Source organism: Photinus pyralis, unplaced genomic scaffold (assembly GCF_008802855.1).
Source record: "Photinus pyralis isolate 1611_PpyrPB1 unplaced genomic scaffold, Ppyr1.3 Ppyr1.4_LG6, whole genome shotgun sequence".
In the NCBI taxonomy this organism is placed as follows: domain Eukaryota; kingdom Metazoa; phylum Arthropoda; class Insecta; order Coleoptera; family Lampyridae; genus Photinus; species Photinus pyralis.
Genome location: NW_022170663.1, coordinates 1349645 through 1375833, shown reverse-complemented (window position 1 = coordinate 1375833; position 26189 = coordinate 1349645). Strand labels below are relative to the sequence as shown.

Here is a 26189-nt window from a genome sequence, read left to right as displayed (position 1 = left end):
CCCTAACGCAACTTTTACAGAATTTGGCCAAAAGAAGAGCATCGGCTCCAGTCTCGTTTACAACGGTTACATCTGTCGAAAATTCACACCCCGCAGGCGGGGCTTTACGTTCTCCGGATATAATCGAGTTTCGGCGAGGATCTGTTCCTGTTGAGATAGCATGTCATCGTAAGTAAATATTCCATACGTTGTCCTTGCGCTTTATTTGTACTTAATCAAAAATTTAAAACAAATAAATTTCTTAAAAGAGTCGTGGTAACATACACATACGTTGCTTAAACTAATTAGCTATGCGATAAATGCTGATTAGCCCTAAACGATATTGACATATGGGTTTGGAAAATCAAATTCAGGTTTTGTACCTCTCCGTAATTGTGGATTAACGACGTTGAACTTGATGTATCTTTAATTGGAACAATTGATTAATGTGTTCTAGGTATAGACGTCGATAACCGTGTCGAAACTACCGATACAACCAATTATGAGTATCCACGTAGAGGATCTGCTCCGACGGATTTGCCGCCGTTGCGATCAAACGAGCGGCAAAACTTATTAACGCGACATGTTAGTCTTAATGGTAAATCTAGTCGTAGAAAAAAACAACTACGCAGGCGTAGTTCAGGCGGGCCTGAAACTGTTTGTTTGCCGGAAACTTCTTCGGAGTCTTGTTCTCGTCTTTTACTGCTCCGTCAAACTGATCATTCTGACGCGCTGCTGGGTCGGCGCCGAGGTTCACTGCCTATTGAAGTTTTGACGGTGGGACACTCAGGTAAGATTTTTTTTAATGGTCTCGACTAAAAATTGTTCCCTTTAGAAATCAATTTACGGAAAATTAATTAAAAATTAAAACTAATTGTACATTTTAGATAATTTTGCAACTTTAGTGAAAGAGAAGTGCAAATTTTAGTTGTGACACCTTGCTAAACTTAACAAGGGAAAGTTTATGTGTGAAGCCATTAGGTTAAATCTAATAGACACATGTAAATACAGTACAGATAGCTCATTCCATCTTATAAATTGGTCATTAGCTCATTACGATTTGAATTTAAGCACAGGGTAAGATAAATTGACCAATAATGTTACCATCGTGGTACAGGCGAAATTATTATATACGCTCGCAAATGTTTAGATTTCCAGAAAAGAAAGAAACCGAGACATTAATTTTCTTTAGTACACTTTAATGAAAATTAAACAGATATAACAATAATTGGAAACCAAAATCTCCGTGTCTTTTTTAAAATTAAATATGTAATTCGAAATGGATCCACTAAACACAACATGCGATGCGCACTCAGTGCGTTTCATTCCCGCAATCATTCGCCTTATTTACTTTGTTCTACAATTCCATGCTATCCTCAATGTATCCGGAAACAATGTTATCACCCTTCCTGTGTGAGTGAGTTAGAATTAGCATATCGGCACCAGCATTGAACAGTGGAATTGCCAACGTACGTAATGTTTCCAAAGCTCTTCTTTTCAATAGTTTGGGCAACACATAGAACATTTCGATAGCTTTTATTTTGTTTAACAATACTAAAAGTATCTGGACTATGCCAATTTTTGTTTCCTGATTTTTTATCATAATAACTGCACCTCTCTGTCATCAATATAGTTAAGTTTACCAGTCCATTCCTTCTTAGTCCCGCAAAAACTCCTATTACAAGCGCAACATAAATAAATTAACCATAACTGAATCTTAACATTGTTAGCCTAAAATGCGTATTTACCTTTTAAAAAGGCAAGTTTTATTAGACATACTTTATTTAAAAAGAATTATTAATTCACATATTTTAACCACAGATAGCTACCTACTTCTAATAAGAGCAAAATGCACGCGTATTGTGAACGGTCAGTCGCAACCCATTGAGTCGTCATCTGGAATTCAGAAGTACTAACGGTCTAACCCTCTGGAATTTATCTCTGCGGTAATACTAGGCGACTGAAGAGCGCATTGTTTACCACACTGGGTCCCTGAAATTCGTTGCATGTATAATCGGGGTAATTTAATTGGTCGAAAGAGTATATTTTTCAAAAATTCAATTCAAAAACGATTTAGTTTAGTCCTATGGTCACTTGTATCAAATTTTGCATAGATTAAAAAATTACCTATGTTCGGTTTTGAAATATTCACCCGGTATGTATTATACCTGCATGGGAACATAATAACTCAATCTCCTTGTAAATGCGCTAAAAAATAACACAATGAGACACCAATTCGATTATAAATAATAAATAAATAAAAATGCACCAAAATGTATATTCTTAAAGTTATACAGACCTTAGTTGTTAAAAGAAATTAAAATTGATTAGGTGTTACCCGATTAATAAAACTATTTCTTTCTATTATTACCAAATAGAACCGTTAATTTCCTTTAGATTCAAGGTAGGAAATTCTTTGGCGAGAGGAAGACTCGTATTGTTATAGTTTATTTGCATATACGCTCCAGCTCCCATTGAAAAATCTCAAAAATCGTACAAGTCACAAAACTTTTGTTATAAATTACGAAAAAAATACGCTTATTGAACAAAATCCCTATGTTCCTGCGGACATAGGTACAGTTGGGTTAGGGGATTTAAACGCGTTAAAAATGTTCTTAGTACTCCAATTAGTACCCACGCTTTCCTTCATAAAGGGTGTACCTAATTGGCTAAAAAACTGTTGGACTAGACATGATATAAAAATATTCCTTCAACGTTTTTAATTAATTACTTTGTTATTCCTAGATTCCTACATATGATCTGTGCGGTCTAAAATTTTACTATGGTTACAGTACCTACATTTACCCCATAGGAGCCATATTAAGAGACTGCCTGATTTGATTTTATAACCATCATTTTTCCTTGTTCATATGTGAAAGGACACATGAACTTATAGAAAATTAACTCACTTGCTAAATAGGTACACTTTAATTTTAATTTTCTCCTAAACTTCGAAACAATAAAAACAAAAAAATCATAAAAAATCTAGATAAGTGGCCTTTTTCTATTAAAACCTGGTTTTTCCGAATCCTGTTCTCAGATGCATAAAACCAAAATTATGGTGCATTTTTATTTCTCTTATGTCATGAGCGATCTGTAGTGTATTTACATCCGTAACTGAATCACACTAATATTATTGTTCACTGTTTTTTTTTATTATGACGCAAGCTGTATATTTATTTAAATTGTCTCAAATTTTTTAGTGTGAACTAGTCAGTAGTATAATAGTAATAATAATAATAAGAAGAATAGTAAAAAAGTACACTATATTTCAGTGTTGTATCATATTATTGTTGCAATGTTACTAATTTATATTTTTTTAAATTAGTGTGTTGACGGTGGCTTCTTATGCCGTTAGTGCAACGGACATCACCGTCCAATGTGCAATAAGGACCAACACTCACTGACTGACGCATCTTACATCTTCATTAGTTAGTTCATTGTGTATAATCACAGTTAAAGAAAAAAGCCAAATAATCATAAATGTCGTAGTTAGTCGTCATCTGGCTGTTAGAAAAATTTTCTTTTTTTTTGTTAACGTATTGAGTGTGACAATAGTAGTATTTTTATTTAATTTATTTTTAATTAAGGCGTTTATTTGATTTTATAAATCAGCACTTTACTTTATATACATTGCAGGTATATTTTAATTTTTTAGTGGTAAGAGTTGTTAAGTTTGGTATATTTCCTTACGTGTGCAATTTTTGCAGTGATTTTATCAAAATCAAACGTATCTGATATCTTTGTAATGAAACGACTGTTGTAAACCCCGTTAGAATGTTTACTATATGTTTAAATACAGTTACGACGCGTGGTTGCAGAGATGCATGTAATAAAAAATATAAAGGTCTCTGCATCTATGTTGTGTTCACGTATACCACACCCTATGTGACATTACTCAATAATAACTGTTTCAATGTGATTCATTTTGTATTGTGCTGTAAGCTGTGTGTATTGTAGTAGAAATTTGCAGTGGTAACTGTTGAATTAATTACAATTTCATTTTTGGTTACTTAGCAAATTTAGTGCATTAAGCGAATTTTTGCGAGCAAACTATCTATGCACGAATAGTATCTATTACTCATACTACTAATTACGTTTATAATCCAATGTGACCTGATACTCGACTGACTCAACTCTTCTGTTTCGCTCATTTTTCGACAATACTAATTTCAAAAGAACGGTAGCACTTAGTGGTTTTTGTATACAGGGTGTTTGTAAATTGTTTTCATATACTATAGGTAACTTGTAACAATCATTGGAGCAATTTACCGACACGTTCTAAATCGTATAATTATTTTGTGTAGTTATGAGCTGATGAAATGGTGCGTAATTTGTTACATAAGTAATTTATAATTCCTGTAACAAAGTAGAATCCATTGGTGTCATTCCATCTAAACAGTAAGCAATTGTTTTCGCTAAAATTCGCCAGTACATTCTCGAAAGGTAGTATCCAATCTGTAGATATTGTATCTCACCATTAATAAGTAGAGTACATGCAAATCAATATAAAATAAAGCAATATTTCTATTTTGCAGGTTTGTAATACACTACTAGTAATAATGCTTTATTTTTTTAACCAATTCACTGAAGCAGTTTCATTCGTGCCAACGTAAAAAATCTTTCACATTGTTAGGACCAGTACAGTTGAATGAAAACAGGGTTTAATCGTCAAAAAAAGTTTATATCAACAAGACTGCTTAGAGAATGACATTAGGGAGGTATACAGACAAAGGGCTCTGTCCCCATTGTTACGCTTAATATCTGAGTTCAAATATAATTACTCATCAGTTGTGAAGATGGTAAAATAAATTGATTTCATGTTTTCTTGTATTGCTCGGTACATTTTTCAAGTACTGAACTGGACTACATCAAAATAAGGGTGGGTAAGTACGAAATTTTGTGACCATTGTTGTATTTCTACCACTGTGGATAAATTTTTAGCATCCTAAGTACAGCTAGGTAGCTATTGCGGTCACCGTTTTGTGGACATGTTAAAATATCATCAAATGTACGTGGATGTTTTAGATCATTTTAAGCAACTCTGTATGTATGTAGGTACGCTGGCAATTTTCCGAGGTAACTGCTCAACGGATTTGGTTCAAATTTTGGGTATGTATACTAAGCATACGGAAACGAAAAATAACCGGCCGGATTTTTGGAAAAAGTAATTTGGAGCTACACAACCGCATCGATTTTTTTTTAAACAGCAACCACAAGTTATTACTAAGTTATTCGAAAGACCTTATATATTTCTGTCTACAACCTACTGCAACGCCAACTTGGATAATAGCCGAAACAGAATATAACTACAAATAAATTTGCTGGCGCTACCACTCCACCTTATGTTTCCCCGATGTCGCCCCTCTATATTTGGGTGTTCAGCAACAGTAACTAGCTCAGTGGAAATGGGATGGATTCTGCCGATTATACTGAGAGACGGACCATAGTTATCGAGTTCAGATGACACTTCACTTCCTAAGGAGCCTCTCACCCACACATACAAATGTCAATAATCAAACACGACACAATACTACTATATACTACTACTTCTATATTTACAGTCTACCTGAACTCCCAAATTTGGTACATTTTTAAATTGACATGATTTAACATTACTAAAGTTACAAGAACGGCTTGACTGCCTCGATCTCTCGTAAATTGTTGTCCGATAGCTTCTTCACAACAGTGGCTACTCGATCAACTTAACGGATTCCTTCTGTGCATGCAAATCCAGATCCCAATGATTAAAATCCTCGTGCGATACGGTACAACAAAACCAACCCCTTCCGGAACAAACACCGCTCTAGGCAGAATGGGATGACTCAAATTAAATTTGCTAAACAGCACTTTTTGAAATCTTCGATAACCAAAATTTTATCACGTGCTTCCCATTACACCGAATGATGTGGAAAAAGGTCGATATCTAACCAGTATCACATTATGCGCCAGCTTGTACAGTCTACAAAAATTATGCTGTTTTATTACAAAAAGGCGGAGAAAAAAATGTAAAAGTTAACCGTAGGGGTACAGTACAAATTTGCACCGGTGTTAACGAGGCACGACAATGAAAAGAGAAACAAAATCTCTATCAAATGAGCCTAATATGAAAGTGTGCATTGCTATTTTAAAAAATTCAATTGCTTTACGTTATTCATTTGTTTTCTGAAATAAAATCAATGGAATGAAAGGAATTAAGTAAGCAATCGCCTGGGGATATAATCTTGGTGCTCAGGAAATAATTAGACTGGACTTCTCTACCTATACCTATACTATGCGATCAAAAAAGAGTTGCTGTTGAGTCACCTTTAGAATTTTTGTTTCCATAGGAAATCGTATTTAACTTGAACTTTCCAAAGGCAACTTGACAGCAATCCTTTTTTGATCGCTCGTTATACTATTTATCCTTTTGAGAGTAATAAGGTAAGATTACATTTCTTTGTTGATTAATCAGAGCAACGCATATATTATTCCAATTTTAAAGCAATAAGTTTAAATTTTGTAGCTAATCGTAAGAATTGGCACTTAAAGAAAGGTGCTGTAAGACAACCGTACATTTTACCACGCACCCGCCATCCTCACCAAAAAAGATATTCCTCAACATGAATCTTGTCACGCGTAGGGTTGCCATCTAACTCTACCAACTAGGACAGGAAGCGTGAAAACCCCCGAACATATCAACTGAATTTGATAAAGAATATTTTCTAAAGAAATAAAACAAACAATTAATTTTTCTAAATAAAACATGGCGTACTCTGTCCATATTTTTTTGTCGTTTCTACGTTTATTCGGAAGCCACGAGGGATTAGATCGAAGCGGTTTTTTACGTTTAATTACTCAATGCTCTTATCACGAAACAAAATCTTCTTTAACTGTTAGGAATCAGCAACGGCTTATCTACATTTTTAAATTCTTTAAATGAAGCAATAAGTAACATACTTTTTTAACAAAATAAAATTTATAAGAACCAAACTTAACATCCTTACACTCCCATGTAGGTATATATTTACCTGTCTAACACACGCAAAGAAGGCCCTTCCAACCCTTCGTAAAAACAGTGATAAATGTTATTACAACGTACGTACGGACTAAAAACAACTTTGTCGAAGACTACTATCGGACAGTAAAAGGACGAGACATTACTACATGAAGAAATGTTACAATGCTCTTCCTGACTACATCAGGGATCTGGAAGAACAACAATCAGAGTGTTCCTTGGTGCCAAAGCATTCTATAATATTGATGAGTATTTGAACTACAGGTTTGATAGCTCCGAACAATAAAGTTGCAATTGTATTTCGTTACTGTGACGTGTGGAAATATTTACTGTATAAACACCACCAATAAATATTATTATTATAATAATAACTCTTAAGTACCTATAAACACAGATTTAAATAATCTGTGCTATAAATGAGCATTAGGTGTTTTAAAAAATTGTTACCAAAGCTGATTTGCGCTTGAAAGTTTATCTTGTACTTGTTGGCTTAAATTTTGACAGAAAGATTTTTAATTCACCCACTCAGTACCTCAAAACCCGAACTAACATTAAAAACCCGCCCGAACGCTCTCCAGACGCCCCCTAAACTAGGACAAATCTGGACGGATGGCAACCCTAGCACGCGCTATAATATTGAATCTTCCCAGCACTTTTACTTTAGTAAAATATGCTACATGAACATTTAACCCCTTTTTCATTACCAAGAACGTTTTAGTCGCATTTTCCCTTACAAAATGTAATAAGTGCCCACAATCATTAATTGCTGGTAACTTAGGAAGGTGGAATTGAAAAGCTGCTTAAATTACATACTTGGGTGACAAGAACAACTGTGCAAAATGGCATGGCATTACAAAATGGTCAATTCTTTCGTGAAACCTCTGAACTGAACTAGTATAAAGGGTAAATAAAAAATTATTTAACAAACAGTACATTATATTTAGAAAAATAAAAAATTCACTCAGTTAACATATCAGACTCGTCACTAGAACGACTACCATCCTCAGACTCACTTTCTGAATCTGAAGTTAACCATTCTTGCACCTCTTCATCCTGCACCAATACTTTCCATTTATCCAGTTTCTTCAAATCTGAAATACAAAATGACAAAAATTAATTTCTTATTGGTTTGGGAAACAAAATTGGGAATTTATTTGTCAAGACACGTACTGACCTAAGGAATAAAAGTCGGACATGGTCAACTGCTTATCACCATCCTCAACCATTCCACCGAAAATGTACAACATACCATGTTTAACGGTCAATCCACAGTTCATTCTAGGAGAAGGTTTAAAAACATCCATCTTTTCTGGCTCTTGGTCATTGGATTGAACTGTCGACACTGAAGGACCAACAGTGACAGTAAAGATGCCATCATCTGCAACAATTTGGGGTGCTTCATCTACTTTAATTTCGTCAACTTCCATGCTCAGATCCTCCACTTTCAGTTCCCTCTTCACATTGTCTTTTTTTTTTCCCACAGCAACATTTCGCCAAGTTAGACTATTCAATTCAAGCATAAAGAAGTCATTGTAAAAGGTGCTGGAAATATCTTCTTCTTCCTCTACATCGAAGACGCCACCAAAGGTGTAAGCCACATTATTCGGCGCTAAAGTACAGCCCATACCGCTACGCTGAGAAAAGTTGACCCCACCAAGCTTTGTTTGTACCCACTTCCATTTGGTACCACTGGCATCGTTCTCTAAAACATCACCAAACTTACATTACATTTTTTTCCTACCGAGGCATCTACTTACTGTCGGGAACAAGCAGAAATGCATCTGCAAACACAATCCCTTTATCGACATCCTTCTTCATTTTTTCCTTCGAGTAACCACCATAAATCAATATTTTACCATCATTTAATGGCAACATACAACAACCAGATCTGGGTGCTGGACCTTTACCAGTGGGCTCCAACTTTGTCCACTGATAAGTTTCTAGGCTGAAGATGTGAATATCATTATAGTACTTATAATCACGAAGATTATCATGGAAACCACCAAAAACAAATATCTGCTTCTTACAATACACCATACGATGTCCACTTCTTGAACTGGGTCCATTGGGAGCACCAATTTTCTCCCATCTATTCTCATTTAAATGGAACACCCACAAGTCTTTGTAGTGATAAAATTGTGACTGCGTCGGACTGGCATATTCGCCACCAAACACCCATAGTTGTCCTTTATTGACCGAGGTGGTAACCATTTGGTGACCACATCGTGGTGGTGGTCCGGCAGGTGACTGAATCAATGTCCAGGTATTACTATGAATGTTGTAAAAAAACAGATCATTGTAAATAAAAGTTTTCTGCCCATTAAAATATTCCCCGCCAAATAGAATCAGCTCGTCTTTATCAGGATGCGGTGCGAATGTGAAATTTATACGTTTCCTTGGCGAATCGGTTTTTAGAATTTTTATTTCAAGCTTCTTTCGTTCTTCGCTTTCAATGTCGGCCAAAATTTTCTCGATATCTTCCTGGATATTAAACAATTTTTTAAAAAAATGAATGTCTAACCTCGTCTTAACTTACCTCCCCAATTTTAGCAAGGTTTTTCTTTAGTTTGTTGGATTCCTTTTTTTCGGTTTTTGCTGCTGTTTTTTCGGCACCTTTCCCCTTTTTCTTGTTTTTGTCTTTTTTGCCCATAATATTTTAAATTAGGTTAGAAATTCATACTCTTTCCTTCTCCAAAAGAAAATGTGGTATGCATACTTGCAGATGTGTTGCACATTGACTCCCTCGGTGCTGCGCATACGCTAGCGCGCTTAAATTTGAATTTCATTTAACGCACTCGAAATTAATAAAGCCTTCGGTCATCACTATGAATTCCAGAAACATTATAGCCTCAACTTGAAAGCAACCGTCACGATCCTTTACAGCATAATATGAAATAAACAAAAAGGATTGTAACGTTATTAGGTATTTATTATAATCAAAACCCTTCTACCATCATGATGTACGGAAAATAAATGAACATGTTCTACCAGATAAGTCACTATAAACCAAGCTATAAACTATTGTGCCCCATTTTTTCCTATCTCGCGTTAACTTCTTAAGGCGCAGATAAACTAGCAAGTTACTTGCGACAATCTCCCGGGAGAAACTTGCACATAATATAGTCGAGATATCATGAGCACACAGGTGTGACAGCAGAAGAGCTTTAAGGTGGCTATAGGAACACAAATACCTAAGTACATGTTCTAGGTTTTTCTTGCTGTATATCAAAATAACGGTTTTGTGCCCCCAAGACCAGAAACCTTTGATTTAACAACCCTGCAAGGTTCTTGAATGAGGGCAATGTCCTGCTTTACAGTGAGGCGTCTGCCTAAGGTCTACCTACGTCTAGGGCTTATCCGGCGTTGCTAGAATCAGACTCCATATTCACAAACTCCTCTCAATTTGAAATAGGCCCGGGTGAACTGACCACAAGTTGCCTCAACTGTGATGCCGTAGCTTCTTGCAGTTGTCCCTGTAGCAGCTGCTGGTGTGGTGGTTGTACTTCAGGTTCGGAAGGTTTTTTTTTGGAACTGTGGAAGCACCTCCACCTTCCTCCATGACTTGAGAAGTTGAGGTGATGGAATGGGAATTTTTTTAGGGTATTATCTGCGCACCCATATGAGGACATAACTGCTCTGCTCCTTTTTCTAGTCTTCTTGCTTTGAACTTGTCGGCGCTCCTGAGGGTACTGTTTGATTTTTCAGATTCGTTTGGATTATAGGTACCCAGCAGCCTATGAGGTTTTTGAACCGCTTACAAAGGACTCCACAAAGATGTACTTGTGGGGTGGGCCCCCCACAGCATTGTTTAGTTCACTTGTCTCCCCTGAGGCTTTGTTACCCGAAAATTAGGAGTCCTCAGGGAGAGAGGGATGCGGTAACCCTGTCTAGACTAGTGGTCTTTGTCAGAGCACAATAAGACCCTCTTGATGTCAAACAATCCTTCCCAAGTTCCGTTGGGAGCGTTGAGATCGTTACCAGGGGGCACACTAGGAGATAGACAAACGGCTAGTCATTTTTGATCGCCCGTTACTTAATAAAACCTATACGCAAACTGGCAGATCAAAAGATCATCTGATATTAATAGTTTTCTTTACTTTTCGCTACTAGAGCCTATGATGCCATAATTATTAACCTTATTATTTACTTGTAAAGGTTTTGTTGGAGAATTGAATTAAGCGCAGAGGTTCCACAAGACGACCCCATATGGCGCTCATTCCATATGACCCCATAAATGTCTTCATGTCCAGTTTTATATGTCATGGATTGGAGAAAATTAAAACATGTTCATACAACGATTCACTGAGCACAGTCGGGTGGTGAGAGAATACTAATTCCTTTTTCGTCAACAGACTCTAAACGTTTCGCCTACTACGAACGCACAGATAAACAAAAGCGGAATCACTACTGCACGTCGCTGTTATGAGCTATTGTGTTTTTCTATTAATAATAATAATGGTCTTTTATTAAATCATGCCACACACACACACACAATTTAACACGGTGAAGTTCAGATGTTGGGCTACTCTCAGCGACCTTTGAGATTGAGATGGGCAGAGTATCATCGAATACTGTTCTACCAATCCAACTCATTTATACATTTATAAATATACATGCACGAACCTGCCTCCAAACGAAGTACCTACCCTCAGTACCCCGAACTTCCACTCCACTGCTCCAAGCCGGCCTCAGAGCAAATGTTAAACTTTATAGTATATTTCAATGCTGGAAGAGAATGAGTAGTTTTAGTGGCACATTATACTTCAGAATTGGTTTATTTTTCATTATATGAGAATATTTATTATTCTAAGAAAAGTTTAACCATAGTTTTAGGTGAATTGTGTAGAAATTTCGATATTTTCAAAAACAAATTGTTGTCCAAAGTTTGATGATTTTACTGTGCAATATGTCGTCAGTGGTCAGTTTATTAATTCTCACTAAAAATATGTCCTACCAAACTTTGTTGACAAAAGGTAGTTATCTAAAACCACAACGATCAATTTATTTGCAAATTTATTTTTAAATAGATAATACAGTCTGTTGTTCCCTATCTAAAAAGCCTGTACAAAATGCAGCATAAATATATACAAAAAGAATATCCAAACATTTTTGTCAATAAGCTTATAGAAAATTATAAGCTATCGAGAGTGACGACACATACTTCAAAAGTAAATGTTTTCATTACAGAATAGGAAAAAATCTCTTACACAACTAATTTAAAGTATCTACCAGTACCTAGCATTTCACATTTGTTATAAAACGGAATCGATCGAGTCAAATCCAATGGAAAACAAAAATCCCGAAAAGAAAAACCGTATTACGACTTTTAAAGCTGCAAATAATTTATGAATTACTTTGACACACTCAAACTACAACAAATTACAGGATATCACCAATTATCGTTATTTTCACAAATATTGAGTATATCGTTGTAATAAATATATATTATAAGTTCTATATAATACACAAACTAGGAAAGCAATCTTTTTTCAAAAGTATACATTTATTTACGTAAAGTAAGCTTTGTGGTATTATTATAAACATAATAATTCAATTTTTTGGCAATGTTTCAGGTTGATCGTAAATAAAATTGGGAATAGAAAATCTGAGCACTTTTTTTCTTATTATAATCGGCATACTAACTACCCTGCTTATTTCCATTACCGGTACACTAAATACGTTCACATCGACGGTACATGATATTGTTATTGATGGTTACTGTTGTATATGGCACAAAAAAAGTAATGTGTTTAGAAAATAAAAGCAACTAATGTACTCTTGCATAAGGCACAACATTTAGAATTCGTTGTACTTCGGTTAGTAAGAAAAAAATAATGTTTGACAGTACCGTCTATATCAGCGATTTAGCACATACTGCACAAGGTGACCAAAAAGAAATTGGATCCAACTGTATCTCTAGAGAGCTTTGGGGTAAATATTTTGACACAAATGTGACCAAGAGAAAATGCTTGACCGGTTTTATTATAAAGACTTTACCCTAAAGCTCCGAGTCTATATTCCATTCTTATATGTCCACCGGTTACGTCCTTCCTGATTGTGACAAATCGATGCTACTACTTACTAGTTAGGTATTTTTATCTTTGGGATGTATAAAATTAGTTCCTTATCGAAGACCTAGCAGTACATTTTTCAATAGTTACACGCAACTATTGCCCAGACACACACACTTAAAACACAAATTTATATACAAAAGAAGACTAGCATATGAAAGCAGCCCTATTGTATAATTTCCCTCGCTATTGTCTAAATCGACTGGTCGATCGCACTGCGGAAGCGCTTACACAATAAAGCCGCGCATACCCAAACATATTTTTCGCGATGAATGAAACGTTTCGTTAAAACTTAAAGGAGAGTTTCTGACGGTCTAAAGGGAAAAACGTTTGAGCATTTAAAACATAATCTACAGGTATCACAGCTTAGTAAAATTAAAAATAAAACGGGAGACCGCAATCGCTCCACAATTTAAGGCAGAAGAATATTCACAACTCAATCAAAAGGAAAAAACATTACGCACAAAATTTGATAAATGCACAACTTACCTAAAAACCTCTTAAGTATAGTGGTCCTACGTGGTCGTTCCGAAATCTCAGAAAGCAAACAAAAATAAATAATGGTTTACCGCAATACCGCATTTACGACGTCCTTAATTGTGTTATTAACCTCATTTACATATCGCATATTCTCAGTCGTATTCCGAGAGCCCGCACTTCTCAACTGTCTCGCTTGAACTTCTAGACGTGTTAGTAACTCTCGAAAGTGAAACTTCGTGTGGGCTGGAATGACGTTGTCAGCGTAATCCATGCACGAGAGGTGTAACAATCCGATTTTGTCGGAGAGTTGCAGCCAGGTTGCCGTAGTTACATTGGAATTCGTTTTCAATCCGTTCAAAGTTGTCTCTAATGCTTGAGAAATTTCCAAAATGTTATCTTTGCCTACTTTATCGGGAAGCGTCATCTTGATGTCTTCCTCGGGTGTTTTGCTGTCCAAATTGGACGGCTTCGCTGATATCGGTGGTTTCGAATTGTTCGAAGACGGAATCGGCGTCGCGTATATGGCAGAGCACGCAGGACGATTGCTTATTATGGGTTTGACAGCTTTGACGGGCGGTTTCATGGGAATTGAGGGTTTGTCTTCCGCATGAGGAGGCCACACTCTTTTTTCACCTTTGATTTTAATCGAGTCGTCGGACGTATCGTTGGGTGATAGTTCGCTCTTCTCCTCGTTTTTGGTGTTTTTTATCGTTAATTTTGGACTCAATTGCATCCCACCTGCAATGAAAATTCGTCGTGATACTATGATCAAAAGGACAAACAAAATAAATGCACAAATCCCAATTCGGTACAATAAATACAGCTCATTTGCATATTTTCATCAATTTTGATGCATATACTCTACCATCTTTTTACCATAGTGTAGACAGCTTTATCAGTTTTGCTCATTTTAAAATGGTTATTCTTGGTTATACCTTTCAAAATTTCCTTACCATTTCAGAGAAAAATACGCAAATAAGGTTGAATTCAAACTAGTATCTTTGATTATTAAGGGCCGGTTGCACAAACGCAGTTTAAACTTCACTTGGAATTAATCAGTGGATTGGTTGAAATTTGACGTTTTTTCAAATTTCAACTAATCATATGTCTTAATCCATTGTGTTAATTTAAACGAGGTTTAAACTGCCTTTGTGCAACCGGCCCTAAGTAATAGCGTTGAGTAGTAGTTATTCTATCAAACCTTAGTACTTTGGATAAAGTAGTCTAGGGGGCCTGGGTAAAGTGTCACTTGAAATAATTCTCATATTAGTTCCTAAACCATACAGTTTACAATTTACTGATGACAGATGGCGAAATTGTTGCTTACATATTCTGATATGATACTGGTGGTAGGTGTGGTGTATCAATTTTATATAATTATAATTTGATACATTCTTGGGTTAATGGGGGGCTACATGAACAGGCCCAGATCCCAACACACACCTAGGTATCTGTCATAACTTATTACACATGTCAATCTTTCTATATCTCTTAAATCGTTCATGATAAGTTTATTATTTATTATTGAATTCTTAAAAGTCTAAGGAATTGTTTGCGCGACAGCACTGTGAAGTAGGAATTCTGGGAACATTGTAATGAAGCACCCGGAATTACTCCGCCTACGACCGTTTAAGCTGGACATTATTTTTGTAACCACAGAAGGCTCTCGTCATGACGAAAATGGGGACAATTAATATTTTTCTGTTTCTGTTTATAAGCTGTTTTAGTTTCCCATAATAAGTAAAGCGAGTTGTTTACAGGTTTTGGAGTTCCGGCCGTACTCCTGCATGTTGCGATCACAGTGGTAAAGCGATAGCGCCGTTTGAAAGGAAATAATCCAAGGGGGCTAGTTGCAGATTGGATTTATGAGTAGTTAGGTTCGATTACGCTTAATTAGGTAATCACTGTTAATGAATGCCAGGTTAATGGGTGGTAACAAACCTTGTCAGAAACCGTCGATAGGTGTTCATAAACTTAAAAAACTAAACTTAAATCCATTCTATCCTCCTAAAATGGGTTTGTTTAACGTATAAAATAAAGTGATGTTTGTCAAAAGCATTAAAGTCCAATAACAGGACAAAAGGTTATACTTTAGCACACTTGATAACATAATAAAAACCCGTATATGTACTTAACAGGGCAAAAAGTAAACTAAAGAACACTGAAACGGAAATTTTGAAAGGTATAAATGGGAATTACCATTTTATAACTAGCAAAAACTTTTATGAAGAATGCATTTTTCTAATGAAATTTACATTGTCTCGAGTGTGCTTTACAAATGCAAGAATTTAATGTAAATAATGGGGTTTACTTCATTAAGTTTAGGATCAAAGTTATTTAATTCACAATAAAAGTACCTGAGTTTTCTGTTGCATCTTTCGGTTCCCAAAGTTTTTTAAGGCTACTAATACTTCCAGTACTTTTCCGCTTATCCTCGCACTCCTCAATTTTTAAATTTCCACTATCGGAGCTAGCTGTGCTTTCGCGTTTATTACCTTCCTGATCATACTCTAACCCATTTCTGCCCTGCTCGGGCGACTGACCATTGTTGTCTTCGTCCTCCTTGTCGAACTTTTTCTCGGTGCCGCCGTCTACTTTTCGGAGCCGGGATTTAAAATCGATTATTTTACTTAAATTATTAGTTTCCTCTTTTTCTTTTGGCACTTGTTTTTTCAAAACTGGTTCGATTTTCTTGAGATGCGAGGTAAATACACTGCTGTTATCAGATTTCTCTTTTAAAACTGACGTGGGGATATTTCTTCGTTTATCAACACCTTCGAGGTTTAACGTTTCCGATAACTCCGAGACTAATTGCGCGGCGGGGTCACTACTAAAACTACTCACAGCCACTATAGGATCAAGGGGAGATTCTGTTGAGGATTTATTCTTTTGATCAGCCCGTTCTTTGATTTCCGCCACCAGTTTTAATTCCATTTCTTTTTTTACTAATTTAGTTTTGAACACTTTGGATGATTTATTGTCGTCGGTCACTGAATGCTTGTTTTCCTTTTGATCATTGTTTTGCACGTCTGCAAATTAAAGGTTAGGTTTACATAATTAGCGCCTGTTGGAAAATGTACCTGCTTCAGGGAACTCGGGAGGGAGTGGCAGCGGTTCGAGTGGAGAACCGACCACAGGAACATCAGAATCTATACTCATAGGACTTCTACCTTCCTGACTAGGACTTGTAAGACTCATACTGGAATGTAACGGACTCTTTTCTTCTTTCTCTCTAAAACTACCACAGCTTTCTGTTGATGGCTCACATTTCCTTAAACTTATACCAAACCTCCAACTTGCTTCTTCAACTGACGGCTGTAGGTTGCTGACGTCAATGTTGCCTTGATCATCTGGTTCTTCGAGTTTTCTAGAGGTATGCGGCGAGATTGGAACGCGTTTCCTTTTCAACTCTGCTGACGCGGTCATGGAGGTGAGAGATTCGATAACGTCAGATCCATCAAACTCTTCAGGGGGAGGAGGGAGGTCGGTGGGAGGAGGTGGAAATTCTAAATCGGCGAGGCTCGGCTGCACTACCCGCGACGGACTGCCTTGACGGAAAGTGCTATGGTTGTGAGATGATTTAAATGTTCTCAAACCGCTCGCCACATCCACTGTGTTGTGTCTGTTCATATTTCGGTTCCGACTTAATTTTGACGCCGTTGGAGAATTGGGAGGGTGTGGGGCGTGGAATGTGGTTACTCCGCTCGATGAATTACTACGGATCATTTGAGGTTGAGTACGGATGTTTGTTCGAGGTGACAGGGACCTTGCAGTCGGTTCCGTTTGTTCGGCTATAACAGGGTTTACTGTTTGAATTTGCTCTTGGTTGCCTGAAAGACCGCTTTGACGCAGCGACTCCAGATACGCCCCGATCCTAGCACCTTTTGGCAGAGTTCCATACCTACTAATCGCCTTACGCACATTTTGTACTTCTAGAGCCGCAACTTGTACCTGAAAGAAATCGTAAGGGAGGATTTTGAAAGACACAACTTACAGTTTGTGACTCTTTGGGAGGATATGTACGTGATTTCTTCCCACGTTGTTCTAAACCACGGTTTCCCATAATCGGCGCTCTTTTGAATGAGTTTGTGTTGGGAAGACCAAAGGTGTTTGTGGAGGCGACTTCAGGATACGAATGAGCCCCAGAGTCATCTGTATCTGGTGTTTGATCTTGCAATTCGCTTTCGCTGTCACCCTTCGCGCTTGTAGCTAAATTGTGAAGTTCACGTGCAATGCCTTAAAATGACATATAAAACAATAATTATGCCAATACATATCCATAAAGAATGCCAAAGCCCCTTCTGCTACCCACACATTATATTTCTGTCGATTGGTAGTAAAAAAATCATCATAACAATCGATAATCGCGATAGAAATAATAGTGAGCAAGCACTAGATTTGTAACATGAAATATCTCTTAAATTTTCTTGTTTAGTTATTGATTTCAATGTAGAAGATCAGCATACTACTAAACAGCGATTGTTGCTCTAAGGAACAATAACGTTCAGTAAATAACTAAAGACTTAATAATGTTCGTAACAGATAGAGCAAACTGGCAATAAGATTACACCCATATTTTTTGTCCACTTGAAATGCGGAAAGCTACCCTGAGTAGGTATTATAGGCAGCGAGATAGAATCATTTGTGAGATGGCGCTTTTCTGGTTGAGTTCTTGGGCAAAAGAGGTTTATGAAATAACAACGGGCGGCCCCCTAACTAACCTTCAACGGGTTTACCTGACCTTGTGCCCATTGGTTATGGTGTAGGAAAAACCATTATTATTATTATTATTATTACAAGGTTAAGCACATAGTGGAGCGGAGAGCGATGTATGTAAGTATGTAATACCTTTATTACATAATATATTTTTATACAATAATATTATTTGAGATATATCAAAATACGAGACGTAATTATCAATAAGTGTCTTTCACTGAAGTATGATCTAACTCAGTGTTTCTCAAACTTTTTTGTGTGGCGACACACTAAAATTATTAAACAAAATTCGCCGCACCCCTAAGTATTATTTTTTTGCTTTTTGACAGTTAGTAAAGTTATGAAGGATGAAAAGTCTTTAAAAAAATAATTTTTGTAAGCAAGTCTATTAATAAACACAAAAACATTTAAAACAAACTAGTCCAGGGAATAGAGAGTTTTAGCATGCAAAATGAGAAGTAGTTCCAATTTCTTTTGCATGTCATAGACAGTCATCTGGTGGTTAAGAATCTAAGTTTTCGACCTCCCACCCCTTGTGCTTCCCCCGTACCACCCCCAAAACCCCTGAAATTTGGTTGGTTTCTTAGTTTTTCAATCAATCTTTTTAATGGTTCACTTTAGAAAAAAATATTGTTATCAGAAATTGTAGACCATAAAATTCTACACCACTTTGATATACACTATTTTTTTGTGAAATGTTTAAAAAAGATATAGAGCTTGAGAGTTGGTTATATTTTGAAGAATTCTGAAATTTCTATGTAGATGTTTTAACCAAATTTCATACTTTATCACTATAATTAAGAGTTTTATGAGAAAATATCTTGAATTAATCGTGGTATAAATCCCTCTACCCTGCACCCTTACCAAAGGGGATGCATAATAATGAAACTTGCAACCCTTGCTAGTGAGGATATTTGAATTACTGTGAGATTATAGCCCTTTCTAATATACTTTTGAAATGAAAAAATTGTCTCACTTCAGTTCAGTTTAACCCCCCTCCCCCTCTCCCCCCCGCGCGGAAAGAATAGATATTTAAACGCTCTTGTGGCGATTGTGAAGTTAGTCAGAGAATACAACGCTTATTACATAATATTTTCTATTCCTCTTAAATATCTATTCCTACCGCGGTTGAGGGGAGGGGGGGGGGATGAAGGATATGAAGGATGAAGCTGAACTGAAGTGAGATAATTTTTGTTTCAAACGTATATTAGAAAGCCCTAAAATCTCACAGTGATTCAAATATCCCCACTAGCAAGGGTTGAAAGTTGAATTATTATGCATCCCCTTTGGTAAGGGTGCAGCGTAAGGGTATTTATGCCACGATAAGTTGAAGATATTTTCTCATAAAACTCTTAATTATAGAGATAAAGTATAAAATTTGGTTAAAACATCTACATACAAATTTTAGAATTCTTAAAAATATAAGCAACTCTGAAGCTCTATATCGTTTTTAATAAACATTTCACAAAAAAGTAGTGTATATCAAAGTTGTGTAGAATTTTATAGTCTACAATTTCTGATAACAATATTTTTTTGTAAAATGAACTTATAAAAAGATATGATTGAAAAACTAAAAAACCAACCAAATTTCTTTGGTTTTAAGGGTGGTACGGGGGAAGCACAAGGGGTGGGAGGTCGAAAACTTGGATTCTTAACCACCAGATATTCTTCCATGACATGCAAAAAAAATTGGAACTACTTCTCGTTTTGCAGGAAATGGTCCATTTTCAATCTCTATCTCCTGGACTAAACGGTACTATTCCCAATGTGAAGGAATCTGGGGATAAAATGTTAACTTATGCTTCTGATGGGGTTTTCATTTTTTTCTTGATTATTGTTGTTTTTGAAAGACATATAATCGTATATCCTCATCTCTCGTCGGGGTGTATGATACTTTCTGCCAGGTTTATTAAACTATTGCCCAAGCGATCTTTTTGGTACTACAATGGATTTTTAACAAATTTATTATTTGTTTAAAGTCCATTTTGTACAGTACAAGACAGAGACAAACCAGCAGAAATCAAACTTACTTGACCGCACCGCTTTGGTCTATATTAACAACGCTGCTAAATCCCCGCACTGCTCGTCACTCCGTTGCTTTGCTCTCCGCTCAACTATGTACTTAGCCTTACAGAAATAGGGTGAACTCCACTCAAGTGTAGAATATAGCCAAAACTAAAAATGTTTTCTCAAAATAGGCCCTAATATTGCTATTTTGAGACTGTCATGCGGAAAATTTCCTAAATTTCACATTATGAATGTTGTATTCATCATCACACAATCCTATCAAATTTAAATAATAGACGTCAGTAATGAGACGCTGAATGTTTACCTATTTAAAGTAGCCTTCCATTCTAACTCAAAAGCACAACAACAAACTACTATTATTAACATAAGAGTTAAAATAGCCCAATGCTACAACATCCGTTAGTAAGTTAATTCTGTGCAATCCTAACATGAATTAAAAAATACCTTTAAATTTTTTACTAATACCATTTATATCGGCTCCATCATCCAATCCTCCATCTCCATGCCCTTGATCGTCACACGTACTATCGCGAAATGAACTACAAGAAGATAAAAGACTGAAAACAATGAACTTTATTAGTAAAAGGGTGCTGATAAAAAATGTGCAGATGATGTGAGAATGATGCGAATATCTCGTACCTAGTCCTTTTGGGGGGCACCGGAGCTTGTTTGCCCTTTTTGTTCGTCGTTCTACGCATCTGCACCATACTGCCCTTTGCATTGCATGGACCACCCGAAAACGTGGATAACTTAGTTCCTTGCAGATCCTGTTGATCGGAGGAACTGACCAGACCATGGATATTCCCAGTACTACCAGAATGAGACTTCTTGTATGACAAGAGAGGAGTACCTGATCCATCACTTCCCTGTAGCTGTTTTTCTACCTCTGCGAAATGGTAAAATGTGAAACGATTCCCATGTCTATTAAATTAGTCCCACTTCACCACCTCCAATTTTTTGTAAAGTCTTCCTAAGAAGGTTTCTGACTAGGTTTCTGAAAATTCTGTTGATATAAAAATAATTTCGAAGATTTCAAAGATCTAAAAGATGCCTAAGTAAGTTTTCAAAAATTTGTTTAGAAATTTGATTGGAAAGATTTTCTAAAGAAATTTTTAAGCCCAGGAATGTTTCTAAAAAATCCCCAGATGATTTTAAGATATTTAAGGTTCCTAAAATATTTTTCAAAATTTCTAGAAAGATCGCAAAAAAGATCTCTAATAATTTCTCCAAAAGATTCCTACAAATGTTTTCAAGAAAGTTCCTAAAAATTCTTAGAAAATTCTTCAAATTTCTAGAAAGCTGAGGAATTGTTTAAGATAACACAACTATTTTTTTAAGCTTCTAGCGACATCTCGTGAAACGTATCTACCTAACTCAGATTCTAGAAGACTGCTCAATTTCCTAGGAACATTTCTAAGGAAACTACAAAATAAAAACGTTTCTGATGGTTTGAAAGGTTTCTGAAATAAAAAGTATTGCAAACAGGAACCTTTAAAGACATTTCTAAAATGCGTTCTAAGAAAGTTTCTAAAAATGTTCTTAGAAAATTCCTACGGTTTCAATAACACATTCTAAGTATGTAGACTTCAAAAAAGATAAGATCACTTTAAAGGAAATTTGAAGAAAAAATGGCTAGAGGTTTCTAGGAAGGTCTTATATACACTTCTAAGAAAATCAGGAAAATCTTTAGACGCCTTTTTTGAAAATTGTTGCGCTTCAACTTCAACTTACAATATGAAATAAATCCTCTTGGAAGATGGCTTACATAACCTTTTTGCAAAATGTCAGAAACCTTGCTAAAAACAATCACCCTAAAAATCATGAAATCTGGTTCTTATGGTATGACTACATTTTCCAAATTGAATATTTTAATAACGTGTAACTAAAGTAATGATTTTAATGACTTATTGGCGTAGTACTTAATTTTTGAACTATAACTTACTTCTGATCTGAGAGCTGCCTGCGCCCTTTTGCTGGTGGCAATATCCCAATTTCTCTAAATGGTAAGGGCACTTTGAATAACACGTAATTATCAACAGCTCATATTTTTTTAACCAATTTTTACTGGTCACATTTAAGGTAAAAACTTGGAAGATTTGATAATCACATTTTTTAGTAGCACTTAATTATAAATCGTACAGCACACTAATTATTTTCATAGGGTAATTTTTATTAAAGCCTAACGCCTAACTTGGCCCTACCAAAATCAAATGGATTTTTGTAACTAAAGCCTCTAATTACAAAATAGTTTACAAAAAAATTGGAAGTAGTGGGAGAGGTGGACGGGTTCCATTTCACACATGTCAAACAAATTACCTTCCGTAATGCTAGACTCCTGAAACATATTCTCCAGTGCGTGATGGATTTCTCTAAACGTCGGTCTTTCGTGCGCATGCCACTGCCAGCATTGTCTCATTAGCTCGTAAATTTTCGGCGGACAACCCGGCGGACATTCCATGCGATAGCCCTTCTGAAGTGTGTGGTAGACATCGGTCAGATCGACGCCCGGATATGGCGACATTCCGTAGGTGGCGATTTCCCATAGCAAAATACCGAAAGCCCAAACGTCGGATTTGGTGGAAAATTTATTGTACGCCAAGCCTTCGGGCGCGGTCCACTTAATGGGAAATTTGGCGCCGGCATGTGCCGTATATGTGTCATCTCGCATTAATCTAGCCAAACCGAAATCGGCAACTTTCACCAAGTGGTTTTCGCCCACCAGGCAGTTTCGTGCCGCCAAATCTCTGTGTATAAAGCACCTGCTTTCTAAATAACTCATGCCACTCGCTATTTGTGTAGCAATGTACATAAGCACAACTGCATTGATTTGTTCTTTGTTGCCATTCCGCAAATAGTCCAACAAGTTTCCCTTACTCATAAACTCGGTAATGATATAAAATGGAGGCTCCCTTGTGCAAACTCCCATCAGTTGTACTAAATTTGGATGCTTCATTTCTTTCATAATCGCTGCTTCCTCAAGGAAATCTTTTAGTGCCATTGTATCTTCTTTCAACGTTTTGACGGCGACGGTCATATTGTAACGTTTCCATACTGCCTCGTAGACATCTCCATACTGACCACCTCCTAGCTTATGCCTCATCACGATATCAGTCCGATTAATCTCCCATTCGTCGGGCTCGGGGCTAAGAGGAAATACTGTCGGTTTGTTATGTTTGGGTGCAGGATAGAGCAGCTGAGTAATCAGACCATCCGAGAGCATAGAATGATGATGGACTAGCTCCGCTAAGGTATTAAACTTGCTCTCGGCCGTCACAAAAACCTTGCCTTCTGAATCTTCATTTATCCTATAGTGATAGACGCGCCCCTCGTACCTTAATGAAATGCTACGTTGTCCAGGACTACTTTCCGATTCTCGCACTAAAAAACTTCCGTTAATTCCCGAACTTAATAAATACTCGGCCGCGTTTCTAGATATTGGTCCGTGGTACCAGGAATGCTTCTCCAAAGAATTTACAGGCGTTACGTAATTTGATGGTACCCATCCGACCTGATTCGATGCCGAATGCGCCTCGCACCACTCCCCACTTTTGTTGTAACTAAGAATCCGAACTTGTTCGCCCTTTTTTAAGCTAAGCTGATTTTCGCCGCCCGCTTGGAAGTCGTATAGAGCTACAAATAGTTGCGGGTCGTCCTCCTCCTGCGCCAGAAGATTCTCCTTGGACGTCCATCTGTTCGCCGTCTCTAGCGACATGGGAGTCGATGGTGCTGCCGATCCTGACGAACCCGATAAGCTTCCCAGCGTACCGCCCGATCCGATGGAACTCGTCGTCGGCGCTTCGGACTCGGGAAGATTCGGTATGTGGGGTAGTGGTCGACTTTGCAATAGGGCCTCTGTAACAAAAACAATTGGTGTAAGTGCTACGGACGTAAATGATCCCTGTAATCATACAGTTCCGATTTTTAACTTAAAACTCTTGGGCCCGAAACGTTCATTTTTTAGGTCTACTGCTAAGAAATCCATGAAATCGTTTTATAAATAAACGTGTAAACAAATATAGCAAAACCAAATTTTTAAACTGGGGCTACATTTGCTTTTATTCCAAGTGCATATGATCAAATTTCATTCGAATGCCTTCATAAATAAAAAGTTTGCAATTCAGTTCATAAATTTAATTTAGCCCTCATTTTTGCTGTTCAGATCGGATATTGGCTTTGGCAGTCAGATTTGATTCCCCTTCGTCTGTAAGGTTTTTCATTTGATGGGTCATCAGTATTGCAATTATTGTCGTTGCGGTTCGGAAACAAGAAATTTCTCTATACCTACAGCCGTCGCAGAACACATGTTCCATGTCAGGTGACTGGTTCTGCAAGTTCATTGAAGAGCAATACAAAGTAATTACCTTGGATAATTATTTTGCAATTATTACGTATCTGCGCAATTTAATTACTAATTCAAATCACTACTTCGTTTTTACGGAACGTTAATCAAACTCTTTGCATTTGCAATTAAAATTTATTGTGTCTACGGATGTATATAGTTGCCAATTAATTAGGTACATGCTCGGGTACATGTTTGCAGCCTTTTACTTAACTCTTGTTGCAACGCTCGGGAATCAAACTAACAGATTTGCTACGAGAAAGTGGGCATCAGCTTTCAGCAGAATGTTGGAGGAGGAAGTCCCGGAGAGGTCTTCCACCAGGTCAAAATTTATACTGACACTGCCGAAATACCTATTTGGAGACGTAAAAATACTTAGTTATGTCATATTGTACGAACACCTTACAACTATTATGCCCTCGATTATACCATTACAGTTTAATGTGACGTGGACGTATTTTCCCCAATGGGAAAGGAACTATTGTAGACAATCGTCCCTTCCTAATTTACGTTATATATCGGAGAGTGCTTTATAATTTTTTTATTACAGTATTTCCTCCAAATTCTAAACGCTTATTATCTCGCTCAACGCGCATTATCTGAAACTAATAAGTAAGTAGAAGAAGATATGAATTCAATTTATAGCTAGTAAATATTGGTAATATTTTTTAAATGTACGTGCATACTTAGTATAATTTTATTTACGTCAGTTCCGTGCATTTTTCAGGGGTGTAACAGTATTCAGAAAAATTCGTAGTTACGCTAAAAAAATTAGTAATTTTATTAAAATTAATCAAACAATTAGAAACAATTTAAACCAGGAAAAAGAACTCAACAATTTGAAGAGCATGGAAAATATAAAAATTAAAAAAAAATTAGAAAAATGCACAATAAAAAAAATCAAAAATATTCGGCAAACTCAGAAAGCAAGTCTTCACAAGCTTCTAATTCCTAAACACATTTTTCGAAGGTTATTTTCCGATATCAAAGAAAATGGTTCCTCCATCTCCATCCAAGTATGAAATGGCCATATTTTGGGCAACCTCGATGTCGACTAATGTCACCCGACATTTCTGCACGCACATTATGTGCCGTGTCAGGTTCATCAACACTTGTACGTAGGGTTAGATCAAGAGCAAATTATTATTGTAGGAGTTTCCACCGGTTTAATGCCTTGAAAGCTCATTTTAAGCAGTTGTGAATATTGATGGCGTATTATTTTGTACGAAATGAACCAGTACAAAAATGTTTAAAGTAGGTACAGTACATGGTACACCCATTATTCGATATTGAGTTATAGTATTGAATGCTGGGGTAATACCAATAGGCAGGTTCGACATTTTTTTATTTTAACTGAAATAAAAAAAATTTTGTTATTAAAAAAGGATCAAAACAATTTGGGTGTAAAAAATTGATATTTACGTCCGCTGTAAGCACTTTAAAGTCAAGGGCCGACGCGAAGCTAGAAAACGTACCTGCGCGCGAGACACTAGACCCCGTGACGTCAGTAGCCAGAAACATTTGCTACCGTGCTGGCAGAGTAAACGGATTCACGTAAACTGGGACCGATTTATTTATT

The 26189-nt window shown here is 36.6% G+C and overlaps 3 protein-coding genes across 18 annotated transcripts in view; 1 reads left to right on the top strand and 2 right to left on the bottom strand.

Moving 5' to 3' along the window:
• LOC116175186 (cAMP-specific 3',5'-cyclic phosphodiesterase 4A-like) overlaps window positions 1-4795 on the top strand; it is a 118597-nt gene extending 113802 nt beyond the window's left edge. For all 8 annotated transcript variants that reach the window (XM_031493320.1, XM_031493319.1, XM_031493315.1 and 5 more), the window contains 3 exons: window positions 21-168; window positions 437-769; window positions 3308-4795. In XM_031493320.1, the coding sequence (XP_031349180.1) occupies window positions 21-168; window positions 437-769; window positions 3308-3315 (489 nt within the window). In that variant the 3' untranslated portion in view covers window positions 3316-4795. The remainder of the gene's footprint in view (window positions 1-20; window positions 169-436; window positions 770-3307) is intronic.
• A 3099-nt stretch (window positions 4796-7894) lies between these two features.
• Window positions 7895-9724, bottom strand: LOC116175188 (kelch domain-containing protein 4). The gene is made up of 4 exons (XM_031493323.1): window positions 9513-9724; window positions 8734-9457; window positions 8151-8678; window positions 7895-8067 (listed from the first exon to the last, which is right to left on the bottom strand). The coding sequence occupies exons 1-4, from the start codon at window positions 9624-9626 to the stop codon at window positions 7934-7936; spliced, it is 1500 nt and encodes a 499-aa protein (XP_031349183.1). The 5' UTR covers window positions 9627-9724; the 3' UTR covers window positions 7895-7933.
• A 2247-nt stretch (window positions 9725-11971) lies between these two features.
• The window catches only part of LOC116175184 (tyrosine-protein kinase Abl), a 32284-nt gene continuing 18066 nt past the window's right edge, over window positions 11972-26189 (bottom strand). For 3 of the 9 annotated variants that reach the window (XM_031493308.1, XM_031493306.1, XM_031493305.1), the window contains 7 exons: window positions 22588-24123; window positions 20911-21157; window positions 20716-20828; window positions 17522-17763; window positions 16608-17478; window positions 15885-16556; window positions 11972-14265 (listed from right to left, as the gene is read on the bottom strand). In XM_031493308.1, coding sequence (XP_031349168.1) covers window positions 13613-14265; window positions 15885-16556; window positions 16608-17478; window positions 17522-17763; window positions 20716-20828; window positions 20911-21157; window positions 22588-24123 — 4334 coding nt within the window. In that variant the 3' untranslated portion in view covers window positions 11972-13612. The remainder of the gene's footprint in view (window positions 14266-15884; window positions 16557-16607; window positions 17479-17521; window positions 17764-20715; window positions 20829-20910; window positions 21158-22587; window positions 24124-26189) is intronic. The other 6 variants (XM_031493310.1, XM_031493311.1, XR_004146261.1 and 3 more) reach the window with 5 other exon arrangements.